Raw genomic sequence first — 25,319 nt, forward strand, 5'->3', positions numbered from 1 at the left:
CGTGGAAGACTTGTGAGAAATGAGAGCAATGGTCTCATGAGTCAACTACCACTGAGACCCGAGAGAGACCGGAGAGGGGAGCAGGGCTGGGTTAATGCTGAGGGGACACAGCTGAAGCCACATGTAGCAACTGCAGCCATGGAGCTGTGTAACAGCACCTAGGTCTCTGCATCTGGTCACCACCAAAGGGAGTTTTAAAATTTTATTGAAGTAGAGTTGATTTACAATATTGTATCAATTTCTGACATACAACAAGATTATTCAAATACACATACACACAGGGTTTATCACAGGATATTGAATATAGTTTCCTGTGATATACAGTAAGACCTTGTTGTTTAACCATTCTATACATAATGGTTTGCACCCCAAACTCCCAATCCTTCCCTCCTTTACCACCATTTTCCCCCTGGCAACCACAAGGCTGTTTTCTATGTTTGTGAGTCTGTTTCTGTTTTATAGATATGTTCATTTGTGTCATAGTTTAGATTCCACATATAAGTGATAACATATGGTATTTGTCTTTCTAACTTACTTCACTTAGTATGATTATCTCTAGGTTCATCCACGTTGTTGTAAATGGCATTATTTCATTCTTTTTATGACTGAGTAGTATTTCATTGTGTGTGTGTGTGTGTGTATACACATACATATATATATACATGGGATTTCCCAGGTGGCACTAGTGGTAAAGAACTCGCCTGCTAATGCAGGAGGCATGAGGAATGCGCATTTGATTCCTGGGTGAGGAAGATCCGCTGGAGGAGGGCATGGCAACCCACTCCAGTATTCTCGCTTGGAGAATCCCATGGACAGAGGACCCTGGCAGGCTACAGTCCATAGGGTTGCAAAGAACTGTATAAGACTAAAGCGACTTAGTGTACATGCACACATACATATACAAATATAAATACACACACACACACACACACACACACACACACACCCCACATCTTCTTTATCCATCATCTGTTGATGGATGTTTAGGCTGTTTCCATGTCTTGGCTACTGTAAATAGTGCTGCTGTGAACATCTGGGTGCATGTATCTCTTTGAATTACAGTCTTGTCTAGATATATGCCCAGGAATGAGATTACTGGATCATATGGCAATTCTATTTTTAGTTTTTTGAGGAACCTCCATACTGTTTTGCATAGTGACTGCCCCTATTTACATTCCCACCAACAGTGTAGGAGGGTTCCCTTTTCTCCACACCAAAGAGATTGAATTTTAATGGCAGAATTGGAACTGAACAAAATTTGAATTAGCAAATGAAATCTCTCAAATACTCTCATACGACTTACATGTTGATATTCTTACATGTTTTTTCCAGAATAGAATATCAGCACTAGCGGTAAGGAATTTGCCTGCCAAAGCAGGAGATGCAAGAGACACAGGTTTGATCCCTGGTTTGGGAAGGTCCTCTGGAGTAGGAAATGGCAACCCACTCCAGTATTCTTGCCTGGAAAATTCAGTGGGTAGAGGAGCCTGGAGGGCTATAGTCCATAGGGTCACAAAGAGGCAGACATGACTGAGCACACATATATACATTCTATTTTCTGACCAAGGTCCTCATGTCTTCTGAATTTGCTCTTTGCATTTACTGAGAGTGTACAAAGCAAATTCATTCCTGTTTATTTAGTAGATGATAGGAAGTAATACAAATAATCACTATAGTTTAATGAGAACTATGTATTTCTTCTCTATTTTGTGTTTCACAATTACTTTTCAGTCAGTCAACAAATATTTTTGAATGTCTGCTGAGTTCTAGGCATATTGTTTTGAACAGCCATGCGAGGGAACAAGAGATTTTCCTTCTTATGTGACAGAGGAAAATGTGTCTCAGAGAAGTTAAATAAATTTCACAAAGTCATACTTGTACCAGGTACAAACTTAGTATTTGTACTCAATCTGTCTGGCCCTGAGGCCTCTGCTCTTAAATCCTGGACCATGGTGCCATGCAGAAAAGGATTTCTATGGGAGGCATATGAGAGAGGGGCATTTCCAAGAAGATCATTAATCTTGGGTGGAAAAGTAGAATTTAAAAATTTACTTTCTGCAAATAGTGTCTACTGTTCCTTCTTACATATGAGAAAAGATACAGAGAAAGATTGAGCAATTTCTCTTATGTTTATAGGACTGTAAAAGAAAGATAGCTTTACTAAAGAAACTCTGAACCTGAAGAACTCTCCTTTATCTGATCCTTTTTCTTTCCTGCAATCAGCAACAGAGCCAAATGTCTTGAGTTCCTGATGTCAGATTTGAATTGCTCTCTCAATCTTTCCATAACACTGAAACACCACTAACGTAATAACCCCTGTTTCTGGAATTTTGTTTTGTATTTTTAATTTTATTGCATATTTTGAATAAAGTGGAGTCTCTTGTTAATCAAGGGTTAGTTTTAAAGTCAGTGCCTAAAGCAAAAATCTGGTGTAGTCAAAATTATCATGAACTCCCTTAAATCATGCTTAAAGTTTAATGTATGCTTGCTTCCCTGGTGGCTCAGAGGTTAAGCATCCACCTGCAATGCAGGAGACCTGGGTTCAACCCCTGGGTTGGGAAGATCCCCTGGAGGAGGGCATGGCAACCCACTCCAGTATTCTTGCCTGGATAAGCCCCATGGATTGAGGAGCCTGGCAGCATACAGTCCAGGGGGTCACAAAGAGTTGGACATGACTGAGCGACTGAGCACTCTAAGCACACACATTGTAATACATCCTTACACTGAGGACTAAGAGGCACTGAGCCAAACCAAAGGGAGAAATAAGAGACATCTACACTTAGATATCAGGACAGTCGCATCATTCTTTAAGATAATTCTCAAGTTCTTACTGAGAATGGGGAAAGGATAGATGAGACTTCAAAAGTGCCTTTTCTTGCCTACAAGTTGAACTCCATTCTATCTTAAAATTAAGCCATTATAATCTTAACATATCCCATGTTTGTCGTTGTGCTGAGGATTAAAGGAAAATATTAAAGTAACGAGGGGTTGATGGCAGAAGTGTAGTAAGTACTTGAAAAATATTTGCTGGTTCTTTAAATCTTGATTGATCAGACACATCTTTGAAAAATCACTAAGAAGAGCATAGCCACCTGCTGCCTTTATTCACCCTGGCTGACTTTCTCTCCTCCTGGCCCCACTGAACAGCTGTTACTCTCAGATCCTTGGCCTCTGGTCTCATCTTCACGGGAGTTAGATGCTAAAGCCACTGGTACATTAAATGCATGTGTGACATGACTCCACCCCATTCCTCAAGGTTATCATAAAAGGATCATTTCCTAATGGCACAGAAATAAATTGCAGAGCTAAGCATTCACTCAAAGGAGGAGGTGGTAGATCAAGGACCAGGATAATCCATTTGTTGTTGTTGTTCAACTTTGAATTAAAATAGCCACATTTTCTCTCAAAGCACTTTCTCAGAAAGATCAAAGTGTCAGGAAAGTACTTATGAATTGCTCTGTGTATCACACTTCACAGAACCATAGCAGTAGAAAGGAGGTGAGTGATTTTTTTTTCCTTCATGAGCCCAACAAATAAATTTACAAAAACCTCCTATATGCTGTATAAGAGAGTTTATTCCTTATCCTTAGTCCTAAATTAATTATCCCTAATGGGGATAATCTATAAACACAGATACAGTTAAATTTCTTAATTTTAGGAGGAGAAGTCTTTCAAGATAATACGTCTGTAATTGTCTGAATTATATACAAAGCTCGTTTCTCTTATTCCCATGTAGAAAATGATCTAAGTGTCATTGTTCTCACTTAATCTACCCCCAGAATAGAACCGAGTGCTTGTGTATTTACTAGATCTGTAAGGAACCTGATATACTGGATCCAGTCTGGAAAGAATCTCTCCATTGCACACATTGTACAGAACGGATTATTTCTGGCAAGAACAGTGTGACCTCCACATAAATGCCTTTGGAATGAATATTTCACATTTAGTTTTTCTTTCCTTCACATCTTCCTTTTGATTCAAACCTTTTGTGTGATGGTCAGATAGAAGTTTATGAGTAGCTTAGAATAAACAAAGATAAAATAGGCACAAAGGTAATTTCTCCCTCTGGGTTCTAGCTCTTTTTGACTATTTTACTTGGTACCACTCAGTTCTAAAGAAGACAAGGAGGAGACGAATCATCTCTTTTGGCCCAGGCTTGGGAAAGAGTAAGGAGTTGCTTGGGATGTGCTCTAAGGTGCTAATAAATATCTTTCCTTTTTCCCTTTTTAAGCACAGGATCCAAAGCAGGCTGCACCAAATCAAACAGAGATGATATCAAGACTTGGCACATTGTAGTCTTTTAAAAATATCTATGAGATTAATTATGTTGAGCAGGAACCATGAATCATCAGCATAATTCTTATATCATGCTGTTTCACAAAGATGTTTAATATTGTTTACTTCTTGACTAATCTGAAGAGAATCAACATTAAAACAAACAAAACAAAATAAACACTTGCAGAACCCTGAACATTTCGTTTCATGAATCCAAAGGCTGGAGAATGAGTTTAGTTAGAACCTATATACAAAGTTTAGTTTCTGATCAGAACACTGAATTCCACTTGATCTGCAGAGATTCAATTTTCCTCTGCATTTAGTTTTTTTTAAAAAGCCCAAAAGCTTCAGCATCTTTTCTTAAATATCCCCTGAGATAACTTCTGGTGGGTCCCAGTTTGGCAAGCTGATTCCTAAGTCAAGCCTTGTGCAAGCTTTCAAATGCCATGGAGGCCGGGGCAACAAGGTGATGTAATTGTCAGTTCCCCATATTTGCTGCCTCCTGCTGTTGCTCTGGCTTATTCCTTGCTCTTCAAGTTTGTTGCTGCTGGACAAGGAACTTTACGTATTGACCATTTCTTACTTTTTCTGAGATGAGTCCATCTTAGAGATGTATAAACTAGACCCCAAAGTAGAACCTTAGCAAACTAGTCCATTCATAATTTATGGTTTTCTTTTTATCTAAATTGACCTAAATGGTTTTAGGATGATCTTGAGAATATTAACATTGAATACATCCATTTGTAATGTGCAAAGCACTTATTTTTTTCACTTATTCAACAAATATTTATTGAAATCTATGGAGCATGTACTCGGCTATAAGCTGCGGGCATGAAACTGAACAAAAGCACTTGAGGCCGTGTTAGAGTGGTGAGTGCAGTGTTAAACGCACATACAAGGACAAATAATGACGAGCACATAGTGAGTGCCTGGCTGCTCTGTGCACTAGTCACGTGTGAACTCATTTAGATAAAGCAAAGACTCTTCTGAGATACATATAATTCTTATTTCTATTTTACAGATTAGAAAGCCAGATGCACAGAAAAGTTAAGTAACTGCCCGAGGTCACAGAGCTAACAAATATCTGAGACTAGATTTACACCCAGGCAGCCTGGCTCCAGAATCCATTATATCCTTTTACAAAAGTGTCATCTTAGCAAATGTTTCTAAATATTCTCTTAATACCCAACAATTTCATTTATTTATTTATACTCCAAGTCTCCCCTGCAAAGATTCTCTACATTTATCACTGATATTAAAAACTTTCATTACTGAATATTCCCTGAAGTAGATCAGAATTGTTAGACCATTTTAGAAAAGAGTAAAATCAAGTTCAAAATGTAAATTGATTCATCACATGGTCAATTGTTTATTCATTTATTCAATAAACTGTTTTGTACACTAGGTGGCATACAAAAATGATTAAGACAATCTGTCTCTAAGGAGCACAGAGAAATACTATGGGAATAATAAGAAATAAGCAATTAATGCTGCCCGAAGACCTCTCAGAGGAGGTGATATAGGTGATGGCAAGTCTTTTTCTACATCACTACCCTCCTTCTCAGATATGACACAGAGACTGAACTTGAAATTTGTGTTCCTGTGTATTCTAGTCGCATGAAAGCTTTTAAGTTACAAATGGTTGCTCAAACTCCTGCTATCACTGCAGCTTCTTCCGACTACTATTTGGGGCCCCTAGATCAGACATCCTCACTATGAGGATTAGGAGAATATGTTGCCTCACCAATTTAGGGACAATGCCCCTTGTCAGCTCGGAAGCAGTTATGGAATGAGAACAATGCCCCTTTTCCCTAGGCAACATAATTCTCCTAAAAGAAAAGGGGGGAATGAGAGTGTAACAGGCAGGAAGACCAGGGGTCTCCAAACGGAGGAAAGAGGCTGCAAGTGCCAGACATTTTCATCTCTCTTAAGCAGCAGGAGGAAACAAACCAGCGATATTTTTTCTTCTCTATACAAATTTAAAAGGAGGTTTCTCTTAAAGTGCTGTGTTGCCATGACACCTGGTTTCACCTGAAGCTAACTACTCTCAAACCTTGAGTTAACCAATACATTTCTTTTTCTTATGGAAATGTTGTCTTCAGCTATGACTATCTTCAAGTTGGTTCTGCCAAATGGCCCAACCTACTTACTCAGATTGTGAGTGACTATATAACAATAATGTATCCTGCCTGAGGACAGTCTTTGGATTAAACCCTCTGGCTAATTCTGTTATCTTAAAACATAAATTATGGGAGTAGGTCTGGTCTTTACAAGGATGTATCCTGCCTGAGGACAATCTTTGGATTAAACCTTCTGGCCAACTCTGTTATCTTAAAATGTAAATTATGGGAGTAGGTCTGGTGTGGTCTTTACAACCTCCAGACATTCTTTGGATTCATTGGAGAGTATATAACTCCATTGCTAATACTAGCAAAGGGGTACTCTTTGCCCCCTTCTGATGCCTATGTCAGAAGCTTTCTCTATCTCCTTTATACTTTAATAAAACTTTATTACACACACACACAAAAAAAATAAATAAAATAATGAAGCTTTTCTCTTTCATAATGATCTAATCTCAACTAACTTGGATCAAAATAATCTCTTATGATCAATGTAATATAGTTAGTTCGCCTTGAAGCTCCACTTTTTCTAAGATTCTACTGCTTTTAATCATTCAAATAATTATTGAGCATCTACTACCCAGAAGACGCTGTTCCAGGTGTCCTGGTGAGCACAAAACTGACATGTTTCCTACCCTGAAGGAAGTTTAATTTAGCAAAGGGAAGTAAATCTATCCAGAAATCTGTAATACTAGCAACAATATATTTACTGCCAATGGAGGAGATCAACAGTCTAAAATTATGCATACATTCATGCCTTAGAAGTCAGTTGATAGCAGCACTGTGAAAGATACTCATGGGTGAGTGACAACAAAATCAAATGTCTTGATTATAAGACTATTAAATATAGACTGAGTTGTGGGCTTTCATGAAAAATGTTGAGATGTTAAAGGTGTTCCTTGATTTTGATTAAATTTTCTATTTTAGATAGATATTTAATAATCATATGTTAATTGTTTTTCAGTCACCCAGGGGTGTCCAACTCTTTGTGACCCCATGGACTGCAGCATGCCAGGCCTCCCTGTCCCCCACGAGGGAGCATAAGATAGAAACTTCATAGCATGCTATTCAAGACCTGTTAACCCTTGTCTCTTCTACTCCTTGCTTCTCATTACGCTCAGCTTATACCCTACACTCTGGGCAAAACAAATTACCTTAGGCTCCCCAAACATGGCAGAGTGCTATACTATGTAGCCTTCCCCAAATCCCTTCATGGCTAGTCTTCCAAATCTAGCTCACAGGTAGCGCCTCTGGAGAAGCCTCGCTTGACACTTTCCCTGGGTCAGGTTAAGGATCTCTTCTCTGTCCCCTGGGGCCCTAGGGTTACTCCATCGTGGCGTCTCCCACAGCACACAACACTTCTGTTTCCTTGTCTCTCCTCCAAGTGAGGCTGACTGGGTCTTGAAGGCAAGGATTTTATTTCTCACTGCTTTAGCTCAAGTATCCATATACTGCATGACAACCAATGGGTATACAGGGTACATAACGTATTAGCTGAATGCAAATGTGAAAGAAGGGAGGGAGTAAAAGGAAGCTGCTTTTCTAAGAGAAATGGAAGTTGTTCTGAAAGTAAGAAATCAGAGGTTGCTAAGAATTATGAAAATGAACGCAATTATACTATACTTGATGTCTAATGACAATTAGCTTAAGTCCTTGAATTCATTTCTATCACTTCAGCAAAGTTCTCCTGAATAATATATTTTGGATTTTCTACTTGGACACATTCCTTCTTTTAATCTGTACCACACTGGACCATTTTAATTAATTGTTTCTCACCTCTGGCCTAAAACATATCTATTTTGAAAAAGGTAGAACAGTGTGTATATAAATTTTTAAAAAATAGCCAAACTCAGAGCTTAATTATTTGGCTTCTGTCTGAAACAATAATGCTGCTACAGGCATTACCGTTTTGTATTGCTGTAAATATCTTAAAACAGCAACATCATTTTTTTTTTTAAGATATCAACTATTCAGCAGTGATGGAAGAAGCAGGAGAAGCTGTGAAAATTACTACATCTCAAAATGTTTCTAGTGTGTTCCTCCAGCCACCCCAACTTTTGCTTCACCTGTGCCTTGAGGCTGATGACCCAAGAACCAGACTATGTGGCTTTGGCCTCAGTCTCCCCTGCTTTCTTTATCCAATGAAATCATATGCTTGGGAATGGAAAGCATAGGAATGAAACTCTGTGACCCATCAGTCATGTTTTACAGCTTTAGGGTCAATCATCATTGTCATATAAATACAGGCTTATATTATTCCACTCTTGAAAAATGTATATTTATCTCTTTTTGGTTCAAACCACATTCCCTAACAATGATGAACAGATCTTGAGTGATCAATACATATTAACCACAGCTTCTTTTGTGAACATGCCAGAAATATAATCTGGCATGTTATTTCATGATAGGTAATCATGAAAGATGAAAATTTGAAGAGATCAAGATGAATTATAATAATAAGTGTTATGTTTATATTTCATGCCATGTCCTCATAACTCTTAGCAACATCTGGTAACCAGAGAAACTCTTCTCCAATCAGCTATCATCCAGTGTTGACAATCAACCTATACTTGTATTTGTTGTTGGTTGATTTAGCAAATAGCCTCACCAAGTGCAGTAGATAATTCTAAAATGATAATGGAGTATCTCTGGTTCTTGAGTTACATGACCCAGTGTTCATTTGAATCTGGTTATGAAAAACATCAGTAGTGTTCGTAAAATTTCAGGATACAAATTGATACACATAAATCCGTTGCTTTTCTATACATTAATGGTGAATTATCAGAAAGAGAAAATAAGAAAATAATCCCATTTAAAACTGTATCAAAAAGAATAAAATATAATACTTAGGAATAAACTTAATCAAGGAGGTGAAAGACTGTAAAACATAAGACTGAAAACTGTAAAAATTGATGAAGGAAACTGAAGATGCTACAAAGAAATGGAAAGACATAATGTCTTCTTAGGTTGGAAGAATTACTATTATTAAAATATCCATACTACCCAGAGTAAACTACAGATTTAATGCAGTCAAAATACTCATGACATTTTTCATAGAACTAGAACAAATAATCCTAAGATTTATGTGAAACCACAAAGACACTGAATGGCCAAAGCAATCTTGAGAAAAAAAAAAAGAATAAAGCTGGAAATATCATGCTCCCTGACTTTAGACTATGTATTACAAAGCTACAGTAATCAAAATAGCATGGTACTAGCACAAAAACAGATAGATAGAACAATGGAACAGAACAGGGAGCCCAGAAATAAACACACCAAAGTCAGTTAATCTACAACAATGGAGGTAAGAATATACAGTGGATAAAAGATAGTCTCTTCATTAAGTAGGGCTGGGAAAACTAAACAGCTACATATAAAGGAATGAGCTTAGAACATTGCCTCATACCATATACGAAAATAAACCCCAAATGGATTAAAGATGACCTAAATGTATCACCTGAAACTTTAAAATTGCTGGAAGAGAATATAAGCAGAACACTCTTTGACATAAATCATGGCTATATATATATATATATATATATTTGGATTGGTCTCCTAAGACAAAGGAAACAAAAGCAAAAAAAAAAAAAAAATTGGGACCTGCTCCTGCTGCTGCTAAGTCGCTTCAGTCATGTCCGACTGTGTTACCCCATAGACAGCAGCTCACCAGGCTCCTCCATCCCTGGGATTCTCCAGGCAAGAATACCGGAGTAGGTTGCCATTTCCTTCTCCAATGCATGAAAGTGAAAAGTGAAAGTGAAGTCGCTCAGTCGCGTCCGACTCTTCACAACCCCATGGACTGCAGCCTACCGGGCTCCTCCATCCATGGGATTTTCCAGGCAAGAGTACTGGAGTGGGGTGCCATTGCCTTCTCCAAATTGGGACTTAATTAAACTTAAAAACTTTTACACAGCAAAGGAGACCATTGACAAAATAAAAAGACAACTTACTGAATGAGAGAAAATATTTAGGAATTATATGATTGATAAGAGGTTAATATATAATACGTATAAACAACTGATATGTCAATATCAAAAACTGACTATAAATGGGCAAAAGACCTGAATCTACATTTTTTTTCTGAAGAGGGCATGCAGATGGCTAACAGACACATGAAAAGATGCTCAACATCACTAATCATGAGAAACGAAAATCAAAACTGCAATGAGATATCACCTCACACCTGTTAGAATGGCCATCATAAAAAAGGTCACAAATAACAAATATTGGTGAGGACACAGAGAGAAGGGAACCCTTGTGCACTGTTGGTGGGAAAGTAAACTGGTGCAACCACTATGAAAATCCGTATGGAGAGTCTTCAGAAAAACTAAAAATAGAACTATCATATGATCTAGCAATCCCACTGGGCATATAGTCAAAGAAAATGAAGACATTATTTTGAAAACCCTATGTTCACAGCAGCATTATTTACAATAGCCAAGATACAGAAGCAATCTAAATGTCCATAAACAGCTGAATGAAACAAGAAGATGTGGTGTGTAAATATACATATTATATACTCAGTCATAAAAAGAATGAAATTCTGCATTTACATCAATGTGGATGGCCCCAGAGAGTACTATCCTTAGTAAAATAAGTAAGTGAAAGATAAATACTCTGTATTATCACTTATATGTGAAATTTAAAATATTAAGCAAAGGAATGTATACAACAAAACAGAAAGAGACTCACAGACACAGAGGAAAAAAACCAGTGGTTACCAGTGGAGAGACAGAGGGGGATGGATAGGACAAGATATGAGATTAAGAGATACAAGCTACCATGTATAAAACAGACAAGCAACAAAGATATATTGTATAGCACAGGGAAATAAAGCCATGTTTTGTAATGTTTAAATGTAGCATAATCTAAAAAAATATTGAATCATTGTGTTGCATACTTGAAAATAACATAACATTGCTATAACAGTGGCTCAGTGGTAGAATGTGCCTGCAATGCAGAAGATGCAGGTTTGATCCCTGGGTTGGGAAGATTCCCTGGAGAAGGGAATGGCAACCTACTGCGGTATTCTTGCCTGGGAAATCCCACGGAGAGAGGAGCCTGGTAAGCTACAGTCTATGGATTGGGTTGCAAAAGAGTCGGGCACGACTTAGCAACTAAACAAGGATAATTTTTTAAAAAGAAAAAGAAAGGCACCAGTAGCCACACTACTGCTATGGGCCTGTGTGCCAGCATTGCCACCTATTGCTCATTCCAGGCCCAAACCATCACACCTCAAACCAAAGACCGGAGACATTCTCTAGGTAAGAAACACTCTGGAGCCTTGGGTAATCACTGACCCCTTGCAGGATTAAAAGGAAATCAATGTCACTCCTGAAGCTACAGAGAAAAGGTAATGGGGCATTCTTACTAATGTGGACAACTAGGTGGTGATTATACTTAACTGAATTTCACAAATTGGAGTTATGTTGGCTTACAGACTTTTTGTATGCTTCATTCTCTGCTATATCCCCAGCATTTAGAACAGTGCATGTCACACAGTAGCTGCTCAATAAATATTTATTAAATAAATGAATCCCTAAAGAAAAAGGGTAATTGTTCTCATAAATTTGCCACACTACCGATTTAGCAACTTCAATTTTCAAAAATGCTGTGACTTTTCTCTAGTAAATAAGAATATCCCTAGATATGGATAGAATTGGTAAGAGGGACAGATGACAAGAGGAGGAAAGAAGAGGAAAAGAGGGGGTGTCTTGATGATTGCCACACAATATACCAGATACACACGATAAAAACTTGGATGAAGAAAGAATAAATACGACATGGAAAACTTACTAAGAATAGTCCATTCTGCAGATGAGATTATGACTTTCATTCCTTTTCAACAAAATGCAAAAAAGTTAAAGGTTATTTTAAAAATTGTGTATTTTGCTTTTTACTGAGCAAAAACACTCAAGCTGTCACATTCACTAACTGATATACTACCTATGGCACTAACATTTTTTCACACTGGTAGTTGACATAGAAATTAAAGAATATTGGCTTAGCTTTAACAAACTTGGAACAAAAGGTTGCTTGCTAAAAAATAATTTTACTCGTCAAGCATGAAACTGGTTTTCGAGGTAAAGTGAAAAGTGAAAGTGAAAGTTGCTCAGTCCTGTCTGACTCTTTGCAAACCCAAGGACTACACAATCCATCGAATTCTCCAGGCCAGAATACTAGAGTGGGTAGCTGTTCCCTTCTCCAGGGGATCTTCCCAACCCAGGGACTGAACCCAGGTCTCCCGCATTGCAGCTGGATTCTTTACCAGCTGAGCCAACCAGGGAGGCCCAAGTTCCTTCTTCTTCTTTTCCTTTTTCTTTTTTTTTTAAAGCCCTGATGTCCTCTTTTTTTCACAGTGCCAATATCCAGATTTGCATATGTGGGGCAAATCCCCACTGCTTCTATCCATCTTACTGTGCGTCAGGGATGCCTGACTCTGGCCCCTCTTTACCTAGGCTATTCTCAGTGTTGGATTTGCAGCCTCCAGGGTTGAGGAAATGTCCTCCCCTGAGACAAAAAGCAGGGTTGCTTACTGTTTGGTACAAAACAGGAAAGTTTAGGATTCTTCCCCTGCAGTGATGCCCTCATTCAGAGGGCCCCATCTGCATTGCCCCTGGAGGAGAAACTGGGATTTGGGGAACTGATATGACCTTGGACAGTCTGGTTACTGCTTTTGCTTTGAGTAGTAAAGTCTTTCAAAACTGATTCAGAACTCACGAGTCTTCTGTGAGCATCCATGAACTGTGGCAAGTAAACATGTGAGCCAGAAAGCTGTGCAAAAAGCCTCAGACTCCATCCGGCTGTCGGCAGCATGGCTTCATTAAGGATGTGGACAACCACAACCAAAAGACCCCGGCGCACTCAAGGCACAGTGAAGCGAGTTTTCAGAAGGAAAGCTCAATGCTTCAGAGATAAACAGATGACGTAAACTGAAAATATAACTTTGATAGTGAAAACAAAACCTTCAGACTAGAAAAAAATATTTAAGGGATTTGAAAATTATAATAATGTCTTAAATCCAGTGCTTTATTTTAACTAGGGTTATTTATGAGTGCTATGCCCAAAACAGGGTAAAGTAGTAAGAATTTTATAAAATTCAGAGACTCTACAATATAAATCAGAAAGAAAGGTACCATTTGCAAGTCTTGAGGAGAGCTTCTTTCTTTAATTTAAATGGATTTATTCACTATATTATTTCATCTTAGTAGCTTGGGCCTAGCACGTGCCTGTGCTCAGGGGTGTAGAATCTTTGTGACCCTATAGCCAGGCTCCTCTGTCCAGGGATTTTCCAGGCAAGAATACTGGAATGGGTTGCTGTTTCCTACTCCAGGGTATCTTCCCAACCTAGGGATTGAACCCACGTCTCTTTTGCCTCTTGCATGGGCAGGCGGATTATTTATCACTGTGCCATCTGGGAAGCTCATGCATTATTTAATCATTTATTACTTATTAATAATATGGCAAATAATTCATTTCAAGAATCATGATTTAAACGTTCACTTTCTAAATTCTAGGTTCTATTTTTGCTGAGGTAAAAGTTTCCATCATCTTTCAAACTCAATTCTTAGATTTGGAGTTGGAAATTATCTTCCTGATGCTTTGAGAAGGGAGAATGAATTCTACACCTTTCTAAGTACCACTTGGCTATAGAGAATTCTATCGTATGGATAAACTTAGTATGGATAAGTCCTGATTGAACTAATTATAACTTGAATGCTGTGGCATTCAAATGATGAAACGGGATCTAGAAGTCAAGTCTTTGGGGTTAAGAAATAGGATTTGTTAGGATTTGACCTGAATTACTAAATAAGCTTGAGAAAGTAACCACTCTATTCTTCAATTATTTAAAAATCACTATTGCAAAAGATATCATTCCTTCTTATTCAAGACCCAGGAATAAGGTAAGATGAAAAATTTCCCTGTCAAGTTATTGATAATGAGAGCAGAGAAAGCAAGAGTAAGAGATTAAGAATGAGACAGACAGAAACTCTACTTTTTGCAGGACTATAAAGTACAGGGCTTGTGCTGAAACTTTGTTTCATTATAGCCCAATGTTCTATAATTCTTTTCCTTAGAAACAGCATTAATTAACTGGCAGATGACCAACTCATTTTGGAGAATAAGAGTATAATTTGTAGAATAAGAAATTTAAAAATCTCTTATTCAAAAACAGGACTGTTGAAAAGAAGTTAAACCAGCACTTATCATTTACTTAGCTCAACAGCTCCAGAAAATATGTCTGTTTCTTCTCTTAAAGAAATCCAAAGCAACAAGTAATTTGACAAATATTTCTTTAACATGTTATCCCCACCATAATCCTAAGCACCTCTATTTTGGAACTTTACTGTTCATGCTTTCTATGTTTCCTACTAGTAAACAAACTTAAAATTAAGTAACAATTTTCATATCTACCAGGACATTGTATTCAGACTGTTGATGTCATGCCCTTAAATCATAATATATCTAGCTTTTGGGGGTTCCCCATTCATTTCCTGTCATACTGACCAGTTTTAAAAACAACAGTGAAATTTAAGGTATTAATTTCAATAAGGCAATTTGAAGGTATATGTTCAATGGAGAAAGGCAGAAAATTTTTCAAAAAATATTGCCATCCTCAGATACTCAAGTGACATGAGCACATGAACATTACCACTCAGAGCCACCAGCTACAATCAATTTTAAATGAATCAAACAAGAGAAATGGTATTTCTTCCACTCTGAAGGCCTGGAAAGAATCTAAGACAATATTTTCCTTTGGCTGATTTACAAAGGAGCAGAGGATAAATTAGGACTTTGGGATTAACATATACACACTATTATATTTAAAACAGATAACCAATAAGGACCTATTGTATAGCATAGGTAATTATACTCAGTATTTTTCAATAACCTGTAAGGGAAAAGAATCTGAAAAAAAAAAGATACATATATGTATGTATAACTGAATCACTTTGTTGTACAACTGAAAGGAACACAGCGCTGTAAACCAACTATACTCCAATCTAAGACAAACCAAGGCAAGGCAGTCAAGCAGACTCTTTGATTTACACACCAAAAGCCTGCAATATTTGTGTATCATTACGTAATAAATGAAAGAGGATTTTAAAGAGGGGAAGACTTTTTGTTAAAAGTTTCAGGGGTTTATTTTTTTAACCTTGATATAGTTTATAATTCCCTTTGCCCAGGAGAAACGCTGCCATGTTGGCACATAGGTGTCCACTTCAAACAGACCGATGAGAGTACTATGATAAAATTCTCCCCGATCTTTTTAAGTGACACGTTACCTGTCAAAGCACAGAGTCTCTTAGTTTTAGTCATGGGGGGAATATATTTTAAAAGCTCCTTTTTGCTGCTGTCAACTCTGAAACTCTATGTGGACCCGAGACTTCTGTGAGGTGCGCCGGCCTGCTGACATAACAGGTCTCATACTGGTTGGCTTTGATGACCTGAGAAGACCAACTTCACCTCACACTCACCTTGTTCGCGCTGTTAAAAAACTCATTTGCCTTTTTTAACCAGCCTTTCCTTTCCGCCATGAGCTGACCAAACTCCTCTTGAAGCTGATTCAGTTTCTGGTTAGAGAGCTGTAGGTGTTCGTTCTCCACATACTGCTTGGAGAGGAGAAGCCCCAGCGCCTCCCTCTTCAGCGTCTCGACCACCGCATTCCATTCCTACAAGAGATCACTCTTCAGTTGCTTTCACACATAAAATAAATGGCAATCTTGGGTAAGGCCCAGAGGACAGCAAGTTGTGTTGAATGTATAAGAAACCTGTCATTATTTTCAGATCATAAAGCAGTAAATGCTGCATTCTAGGTTTGAGTGCCACGACATGGTAGGTTAAAAAGAAACACAGAAAAGAAGCTAAAAAAAAAAAAGAGGGTTGTTGATAGTAGAAAGGGGAAGGTCAACTGAGATGTGTGCTTGATGGAGGGTCTGGTGGTGCTGAATTCAGGACACCTGCCATTTCCCTTAACACCATCTGAAAATATACCCAAAATATGGTTATTTTTTTTTGGTATACCAGCATTTTTCAATCTCTAACTCATTTTTGCCTTTTATTCACTTAAGTAGTATAAGGACGTCTCTCTCCTACAATTCAGTCTCATTGGCAATGTAGGCAAACATGCACAAGAAAGGAAGGGAAATCTCATCATTTATGGTTATTGTTTGTGCATCTGCCTACACTTAGAACTGAAATCAAGATCTGTTCTTTTCCACAAAGTTATTAGCTGTTATTGTGCAGTACTCTCTCCTTCCCGACCCTGGCTTCACCTTCTCAGTTTTTCATGATCAATGATTTATAAACATTTCAAAAAGGGAAAAGAGGCAGTTTTTTACTTTCTACTGCATGAGGGTGAAAAACACTAAAGGTTAAAACAGTAAACAGAGAAGAAAGAAAATAAAGAATTGAAGTACACCAAAATATTAACATTCAATTTATTTGAAGGGAAATTCAAATTTCTTGCAAAAGAACTGAAGTCATATCTAGTTTCATAGAATAATGCTTATCTCCAACATAGGAGTCTCGTCAGTGAATTTTCTGGTACCCATGTCAGCTGAGACTGAGCTGTAAACATAGGCTGTTACCTAAGGCATCAAAAATTAGCACTGAATTTTACAAACCACAGTCTGACTCTATCCTGGCTAGCTCCGCAGTGCAAAATGTCCTGTTAATAAATTACACTTGTTATATTATATTGTATAAAACATAATTTTAGTGCAATTTACCACTATTATTTTCATTCATTTCACACAACAGCTAAATACTGTGTACCTGGGACCATGCTAGGAATATAAAGAAAAAATAAAATGTAGCTTTTTCTTTAACAATACATAAACTGCTGTTTTACGTAATTTTACATATACTTACATTATTAAATATATTAAATATATGCTGGTTCTACAAACACACAAATATACATACACAAAATTGTAGTATTTCAAATCACGGTGGATGTTGAAAATAGAAATTGTGCATATTATTTTATGGACTCCATAGAATCTTTTCTAATAACGGTGCAAGAGAAAAATATTTTGATCAATGGATGCAAGAATAAGTACTGCAAATTAACAGAGTGGCAATTTTTGGACTACCAGTTATAAGCTATTGTTTGTAATAATAACCCTCACAAATGTAGGTTACATGCTATTATTTTCCTAGTATTTAAACAGGCTTAAAGGAGTATGTTATTCAAGGCTACGTATCCAATAAGTGGCAGAACTAGGACTATTCATAGGTCTGCATACAATGCTACATTCCAGGGAATTGAGAGTAAGGAGACTTCAGAATCTCCAAATTTCTCAGTGAGTACAAAAGGACCACTCCTAAGCATGAAGATGGGCTACATGAGTTCTCAAGACTCTTCTTCTTTTAAGAGCTATTTGTCCCCACTTAAGGACTGCTAATATGTGCCATGATGTTATTTTGTAAAGCACTGTAAATATCCCTACCACTTAAAAACCATTACCTTAACCTTATTGGGAAAAGCAAATATTTCTAAAGCAGCATAATTTCTGAACACATAATAGGCACTCACTAAATATTAGTCCCACTTTTCTTCCCATCAATTTTGTCATGGTTCATTAATGCCCTAAAAATTTTCATTATGATGTTTCCTGGTTCCAAAATAACAACAGTACAGGCTTTCTCCAAATGTTATTGGTCGGTGTTGTGTATTGGCCAATAACATGAGGTAAACAAAATAAAGCAGGTTTCTTTACTGTAACACTTCTTGGTGCTTTTACAATGCTAGCTTGCATTGCCCATCAACAGAAAATTGGATTAAAGATTTACTGAGCATGGCCGCGCCCATCAGAACAAGACCCAGTTTCTCCCTCAGCCAGTCTCTCCTATCAGGAAGCTTCCATAAACCTTTTATCCTTGTCCATTAGAGGGCAGCCAAAATGAAAACCACAATCACAGAAAATTAACCAATCTGATCACATGGACCACAGCCTTGTCTAACTCAATGAAACTATGAGCCATGCCGTGGAGGGCCACCCAAGATGGATGGGCCATGGTGGAGAGTTCTAACAAAACGTGGTCCACTGGAGAAGGGAATGGCAAACCACTTCAGTATTATTGCCTTGAGAACCCCATGAACAGTAATGAAGAGGCAAAAAGATAGGACACTGAAAGATGAACTCCCCAGGTCGGTAGGGGCCCAATATGCTACTGGAGATCAGTGGAGAAATAACTTCAGAAAGAAGGTAGAGACAGACTCAAAGCAAAAAAAAACCCAGTTGTGGGTATGACTGGTGATGGAAGTAAAATCCGATGCTGTAAAGAGCAATATTTCATAGGAACCTGAAATGTTAGGTCCATGAATCAAGGAAAATTGGAAGAGGTCAAACAGGAGATGGCAAGAGTGAACACTGACATTTTAGGAATCAGCGAACTAAAATGAACTGGAATGGGTGAATTAAACTCAGATGACTATTATATCTACTACTGTGGGCAAGAATCCCTTAGAAGAAATGCAGTAGCCATGATAGTCAACAAAAGAGTCTGAAATGCAGTACTTGGATGCAATCTCAAAAATGACATAATGATCTCTGTTCATTTCCAAGGCAAACCATTCAATATCACAGTAATCCAAGTCTAGGCCCTGACCAGTAATGCTGAAGAAGCTGAAGTTGAATGGTTATATGAAGACCTACAAGACCTTCTAGAACTAACACCCAAAAAAGATGTCCTTTTCATTATAGGGGACTGGAATGCAAAAGTAGGAAGTCAAGAAACACCTGTAGTAACAGGCAAATTTGGCCTTGGAGTACAGAATGAAGCAGGACAAAGGCTAATAGAGTTCTGCCAAGAGAACACACTGGTCAGAGCAAACACCCTCTTCCAACAACACAAGAGAAGATTCTACACATGGACATCACCAGATGGTCAACACCAAAATCAGACTGATTATGTTCTTTGCAGCCAAAGAGGGAGAAGCTCTATACAGTCAGCAAAAACAAGACTGGGCGCTAACTGTGGCTCAGATCATGAACTCCTTATTGCCAAATTCAGACTTAAATTGAAGAAAGTAGGGAAAACCACTAGACCATTCAAATATGATCTAAATCAAATCCCTTACAATTATACAATAAGGGTTAGTCACTCAGTCGTGCCCAACTCTTTGCGACTCCATAGACTTCAGCCATCTAGGCTCCTCTGTCCATGGGATTTTCCAGGCAAGAATGCTGGAGTGGGTTGACATTTCCTTCTCCAGGGGATCTTCCCAACCCAGGGACTGAACCCAGGTCTCCTGTACTGCAGGCAGATTCTTTACTGACGGAGCAACAAGGAAAGGGATTATACAGTGGAAGTGACAAATAGATTCAAGAGATTAGATCTGATAGACAGTGCCTGGAGAGCTATGGATGGATGTTTGTGGCATTGTACAGGAGGCAGGGATCAAGACCATCCCCAAGAAAAAGAAATGCAAAAAAGCAAAATGGCTGTCTGAGGAGGCCTTACAAATAGCTGTGAATAGAAGTGAAAAGCAAAGGAGAAAAGGAAACATATACCCATTTGAATGCAGAGTTCCAAAGAATACCAAGGAGAGAAAAGAAAGCCTTCCTCAGTGATCAATGCAAAGACATAGAAGAAAACAATAAAATGGGAAAGACTAGAGATCTCTTCAAGAAAATTAAAAATACCGAGGGAACATTTCATCAAAGATGGACTCAGTAAAGGACAGAAATTGTATGAACCTAACAGAAGCAGAAGATATTAAGAAGAGGTGGCAAGAATACACAGAAGAACTATACAAAAAAGGTCTTCATGACTCAGATAATCACGATGGTGTGATCACTCACCTAGAGGCAAACATTATGGAATGCGAAGTCAAGTGGGCCTTAGGAAGCATCACTATGAACAAAGATAGTGGAGGTGATGGAGTTCCAGTTGAGCTATTTCAAATCCTAAAAGATGATGCTGTGAAAGTGCTGCATTCAATATGCCAGCAAATTTGGAAAACTCAGCAGAGGCCACAGGACTGGAAAAGGTCAGTTTTCATTCCAATCCTTAAGAAAGGTGATGCCAAAGAATGCTCAAACTACTGCACAATTGCACTCATCTCACATGCTAGCAAAGTAATGCTCAAAATTCTCCAAGCCAGGCTTCAACATTATGTGAACTGTGAACTTCCCGATGTTCAAACTGGTTTTAGAAAAGGTAGAGGAACCAGAGATGAAATTGCCAACATCTGCTGGATCATCGAAAAAGCAGGAGAGTTCCAGAAAAACATCTACTTCTGCTTTATTGACTATGCCAAAGCCTTTGACTGTGTGGATCACAACAAACTGTGGAAAATTCTTAGAGTTGGGAATACCAGACCACCTTACCTCCTTCCTGAGAAATCTGTATGCAGGTCAGGAAGCAAAAGTTAGAACTGGACATGGAACAACAGACTGGTTCCAAATTGGGAAAGAAGTACATCAAGGCTGTGCATTGTCACCCTGCTTATTTAACTTATATGCAGAGTACATCCTGAGAAATGCTAGACTGGATGAAGCACACCTGGAATCAAGACTGCCGGGAGACATATCAATAACCTCAGATATGCAGATGACACCAGTCTTATGGCAGAAAGCAAAGAACTAAAGAGTCTCTAGATGAAAGTGAAAGAAAAGAGTGAAAAAGTTGGCTTAAAACTCATTCATAAAACTAGTATCATGGGATCTGGTTCTATCACTTCATGGCAAATAGATGGGGAAACAATGGAAACAGTGACAGACTTTATTTTTTGGGGCTCCAAAATCACTGCTGATGGTGACTGCAGCTATGAAATTAAAAGATGTTTGCTCCTTGGAAGAAAAGTTATGACCAACCTAGAGAGTATATGAAAAAACAGAGACATTATTTTTCCAACAAAGATCTATCTAGTCAAAGCTGTGGTTTTTCCAGTAGTCATGTATGGATGTGAGAGTTGGACCATAAAGAAAGCTGAGCACTGAGGAATCAATGCTTTTGAGCTGTGGTGTTGGAGAAGACTCTTGAGAGTCTCTTGGACTGCAAAGAAATCCAACCAGTCCATCCTGGAGGAAATCAGTCCTGAATATTCATTGGAAGGACTGATGCTGAAGCTGAAGCTCCAATACTTTCGCCACCTGATATGAAGAACTGAATCACTGGAAAAGAACCTGATGCTGGGAAAGACTGAAGATGGGAGGAGAAGGGGACGGCAGAGGATGAGATGGTTGGATGGCATCACTGACTCAATAGACATGAGTTTGAGTAAGCTCTGGGAGTTGGTGATGGACACGGAAGCCTGGCATACTTCAGTCCATGGGTTTGCAAACAGCTGGACCTGACTGAGAAACTGAACTGAACTGAACATGCATTGAGGGTCCTAGAGTAAAAGGTGGTGTGAAACACTTTCAGTGGTCGATACTCCAGCTGGAACAAGGTTGAGAAACATTGTAGGTGTGGCTAAAAGCAGCTGAACCAGCTATGGGTTCACTTGCTTTCATAAATCTTTGTTTCCTTTTTTGTTTTTCCCTAATTCCTCCTGCTACTAAATAATCCCATTTCCTATCTTTGGACCCATTCTTTCATTTTCTGTCTGTTAAGATCTATAGGACATTCATCCTCAATGAGCTCAAGTAAGAAATTCTTAATATATGAAGATATAATTCTTTCAAAAAATTGGCATTGACTAAACTCTTCTGTCCTCATTAGACCACTTAATGAATATGGAGAAGCTGATGGAGGCCCAGAGAACAAGAGGGAAGGAAAGTGGAGAGGAAGTTAGGATATGAAGAGATAGGTAATAGCCATTACATGCTCAGCCTGGTGTTGGTATCTTAACTGTCTGCAAGAGAGTAGGTTTGATTCTTCTTGCTGTATGCTAATACTGTGCTAAATGCTTTACATGCTGTATCTGTGTAATCTCTGCCATACCCCAACAAGGTAGAAACTATTATTACCACCATTTAACAGATGGAGTAACCAAGGCTCAGAAGGATTAAGACAACACTAGTAAGTGAAAGAAGGAAAGAAAGAAAGTCGCTCAGTCATGTCTGACTTTTTGTGACCCCATGGACTATACAGTCCTTGGAATTCTTCGGGCTAGAATACTGGAGTGGGTAGGCTTTCCCTTCTCCAGAGGATCTTCCCAACCCAAGGACTGAAGCCAGGTCTCCTGCATTGCAGGCGATTGCTTACCAGCTGAGCCACCAGGGAAGAAGCCCAGTAAGTGAAAGAGCCAGGACTTAAATTCAGCTAGCTTGACTCTAGAACCTGCTTTCTCAACCAGTATCCAGGCCTCAGCTCTGCAGAGAGGCGACAAGCAGTGCTTTTGACACCACAAAAAGATTAAATACATTAACGTAGAATTTCAGAGGTGAAACCTCCATAAGGTCTGGATAAGGCCTTGAAACTGATACAGTCCTTATATGACCCTGGGATCTTCTGATTTGCAATCAGAAAGCTTATTATTTCTAAATAAATAAATATATAACTGAGAATTTACAGTCAAACTCAAGCTATATTTTGCTTAGCAACTGAACCAAAATAATAAAGCTCTTCTCTATGAATAAGAAGAGAAATACCTGTTCTCTAACAGAGTTCATAAATCTGCCTTTAGTATAAATTTTGCAAACAACATTGAAGAGAGCTTCTGGAGCAGAGCCAAGCCTTTGAAAACCCACTTTAACTTTGTGCTTCATAATGTGTGGGCTCTGACCTTCCAAGAAAACTGTAAAGGACCATTTTGTGCCTTCTATCTTTTCTTATTCGCTATCCCCAGTCTTCTTAATTACATTTTCACATGAACTCAATAGCAGTAAATGAAGCCAGGTTCACTCAATATTTCTATTCAATCTTCTCAGAAAATTGGTTCTGTTTTCTTTGGGCAATCTATAGGCAGTTTCCTATGTGCTTCCATGCCATTCTGATAATGTATTTCCCCAGCCATTTTTCTTCTTCTTCTTCTTTTTTTTTTTTTTTTCCCCAAGACAAAACTTTCCCGAGTCATCTGAATCCATCACACTATTTTAAAACTTAGTTATCCCTGTTCGTTTAGGCTGGAGGAGCCCAGTGGAGAATACTGTCGTCCATTTTCTCTAAGCTGGTGCTGCCTGCCTGATAAGTGTTAAACTTCTGACTGGGTTTCAGTCACTTTGCAATAAAATATTTCCAGTACTTGTCCCCACCAGCACAAAGTCAAAGCCTGCCATTTCCTTGGCTTTTGTTTGACAGATGGACGTGCATATCTGTGTGGCACCGTGCGTTCCTGGGTTCAGGGTGTCTCCAAAGGTCACTCCATTATTTTCCTTTTTCACTCACAGTAGTAACCCTTTTAAACTGTACCTTTCAGTATTCCATTTGCTGAGGAAATTGAGCTTCTCCTGGATCTCTTGATTGAAAGGGTACTTTTAAGAGGATTAGTGCTGATAGACAAGAAAGCAAAAATGATTTCTTCTCCCCGCTCTTTTAACAGTCCCGGGTTAGCTTTTCAAATAAAATTACGGATTTGTATAAAAACTATCCAGCCAACTTTAAAAGTAAAATATTAGCCACTCCAATGGAACAGAAACAATATACTCACAATATGTTTAGTAAGCTATTATTCACATGAAAGCTTCCCTGATGAAGTGGATGGGGTGAGTTTAAATGACCCAACACCATGTGGTAAATTACTTTCATAAATTTGGCTTCAGAATGTAACTTTCAAGTGGGAGAAGAGGGACAAGAAACAATAGGGAGCATACCTGTAAACGACTAAGAAACTACCAGTTGTGGAGACGACTGGCCCATATCACACGCGTCTGGCAGAAGCATGTGCCCAGCTCATGTGTAGCTGCCGCAGCAGGGCCACCTCAGAGGACATCTCATTAGACACAGCTCATTTCTCATTCAGTCTCTACAGTCCCATTTGGTTCAGCATCGACTGACATCAAATCACAGAATTTTACATGATTGCATTAACAGATGGTACAAACAAAATAAACCTGGCAATTTTAATCAGAGAATATTTGAAAGTCTGTTTTGAGCTGGAAATTTTTTTGGAAGAAATGCTTATGCTTTTGGAGAGCGGCAGTGAGCCCTTGAAAAGCTGAAAGTCTCTGATCGTGCTGAGCTGGATTGCAAACAGGGTCAAAGTTTCTTCTCATGCCCCTTTCCCGGGCATCTGTAGCTGGCCTATACAAAAGCAAGGGTCATCTTGCTCTTGGATGAGTATCGAGTTCAGTGTCCACAGACCATCTGAACTCTGCCCTCACTGTGGTACACTTCAGCAAAGACACAGACAGATTGCAAACAGGGGAAAGCTGTGATTTTGTGTATCCCCCTAGAGATAAAAAGAAGTACGGTGTTTCACCTCCCAGCCGTAAGGCAGAAATCATAGCTATTGATTCAAGGAGAGACTGCGGGTAAGAGAGGAGAAATGGAAATACACTTTTTATTCCAAACTTAGTAAGTGGTCTCTAGCAGAGCATTTTGCTTTCCTGAGTCTTACGTCCCTGCTGTGCAAAAACAGCCACCACCGTTTCATATATGTCTCTGCTTCTCTAGTGAATCATCTGTAAATTCAATGAATTCAATGGTGAATTGGCTGTGCTTCAAATTCCTGGATTTCAGGTGCTATTAAATTTTGGGTTTTCAGCTATATTTTCCTTAATTACTTTACCAGGATTAGGACTGACAGTCTACAGCAGAAATGACAAATGTCATCAAAGTCATCTTTGAATAATAGTTGCTGCTTTCTTTTTTCTCAGTCCATTCAAATATTTCAAAAGATGCAAGAGAAAAAAACACATTGCTTGGAAGTTTCTTGTTTCCTTTATTCTGTTCAGTGCTTGGCCACCAAGTGGAGCCTGTGGTTCAGCTACACAGATCAGGGTGCTTGTTGCTAAGACTGAAGCAAAAGGATATGTGGCAGAATAAATTTTTTAAATCAAATAAAATCAAAACAAATTACACTCA

The 25,319-nt window shown here is 38.5% G+C and overlaps 1 protein-coding gene across 6 annotated transcripts in view; it reads right to left on the reverse strand.

The window, feature by feature from the left end:
- Positions 1 to 25,319, reverse strand: part of CCDC141 (coiled-coil domain containing 141) — a 241,259-nt gene that overhangs the window by 82,122 nt on the left and 133,818 nt on the right. For all 6 annotated transcript variants that reach the window (XM_043488049.1, XM_043488048.1, XM_043488047.1 and 3 more), the window contains one exon: positions 15,875 to 16,069. In XM_043488049.1, the coding sequence (XP_043343984.1) occupies positions 15,875 to 16,069 (195 nt within the window). The remainder of the gene's footprint in view (positions 1 to 15,874; positions 16,070 to 25,319) is intronic.

The sequence above is a fragment of the Cervus canadensis genome, chromosome 15, assembly GCF_019320065.1.
Source record: "Cervus canadensis isolate Bull #8, Minnesota chromosome 15, ASM1932006v1, whole genome shotgun sequence".
Classification (NCBI taxonomy): Eukaryota; Metazoa; Chordata; class Mammalia; order Artiodactyla; family Cervidae; genus Cervus; species Cervus canadensis.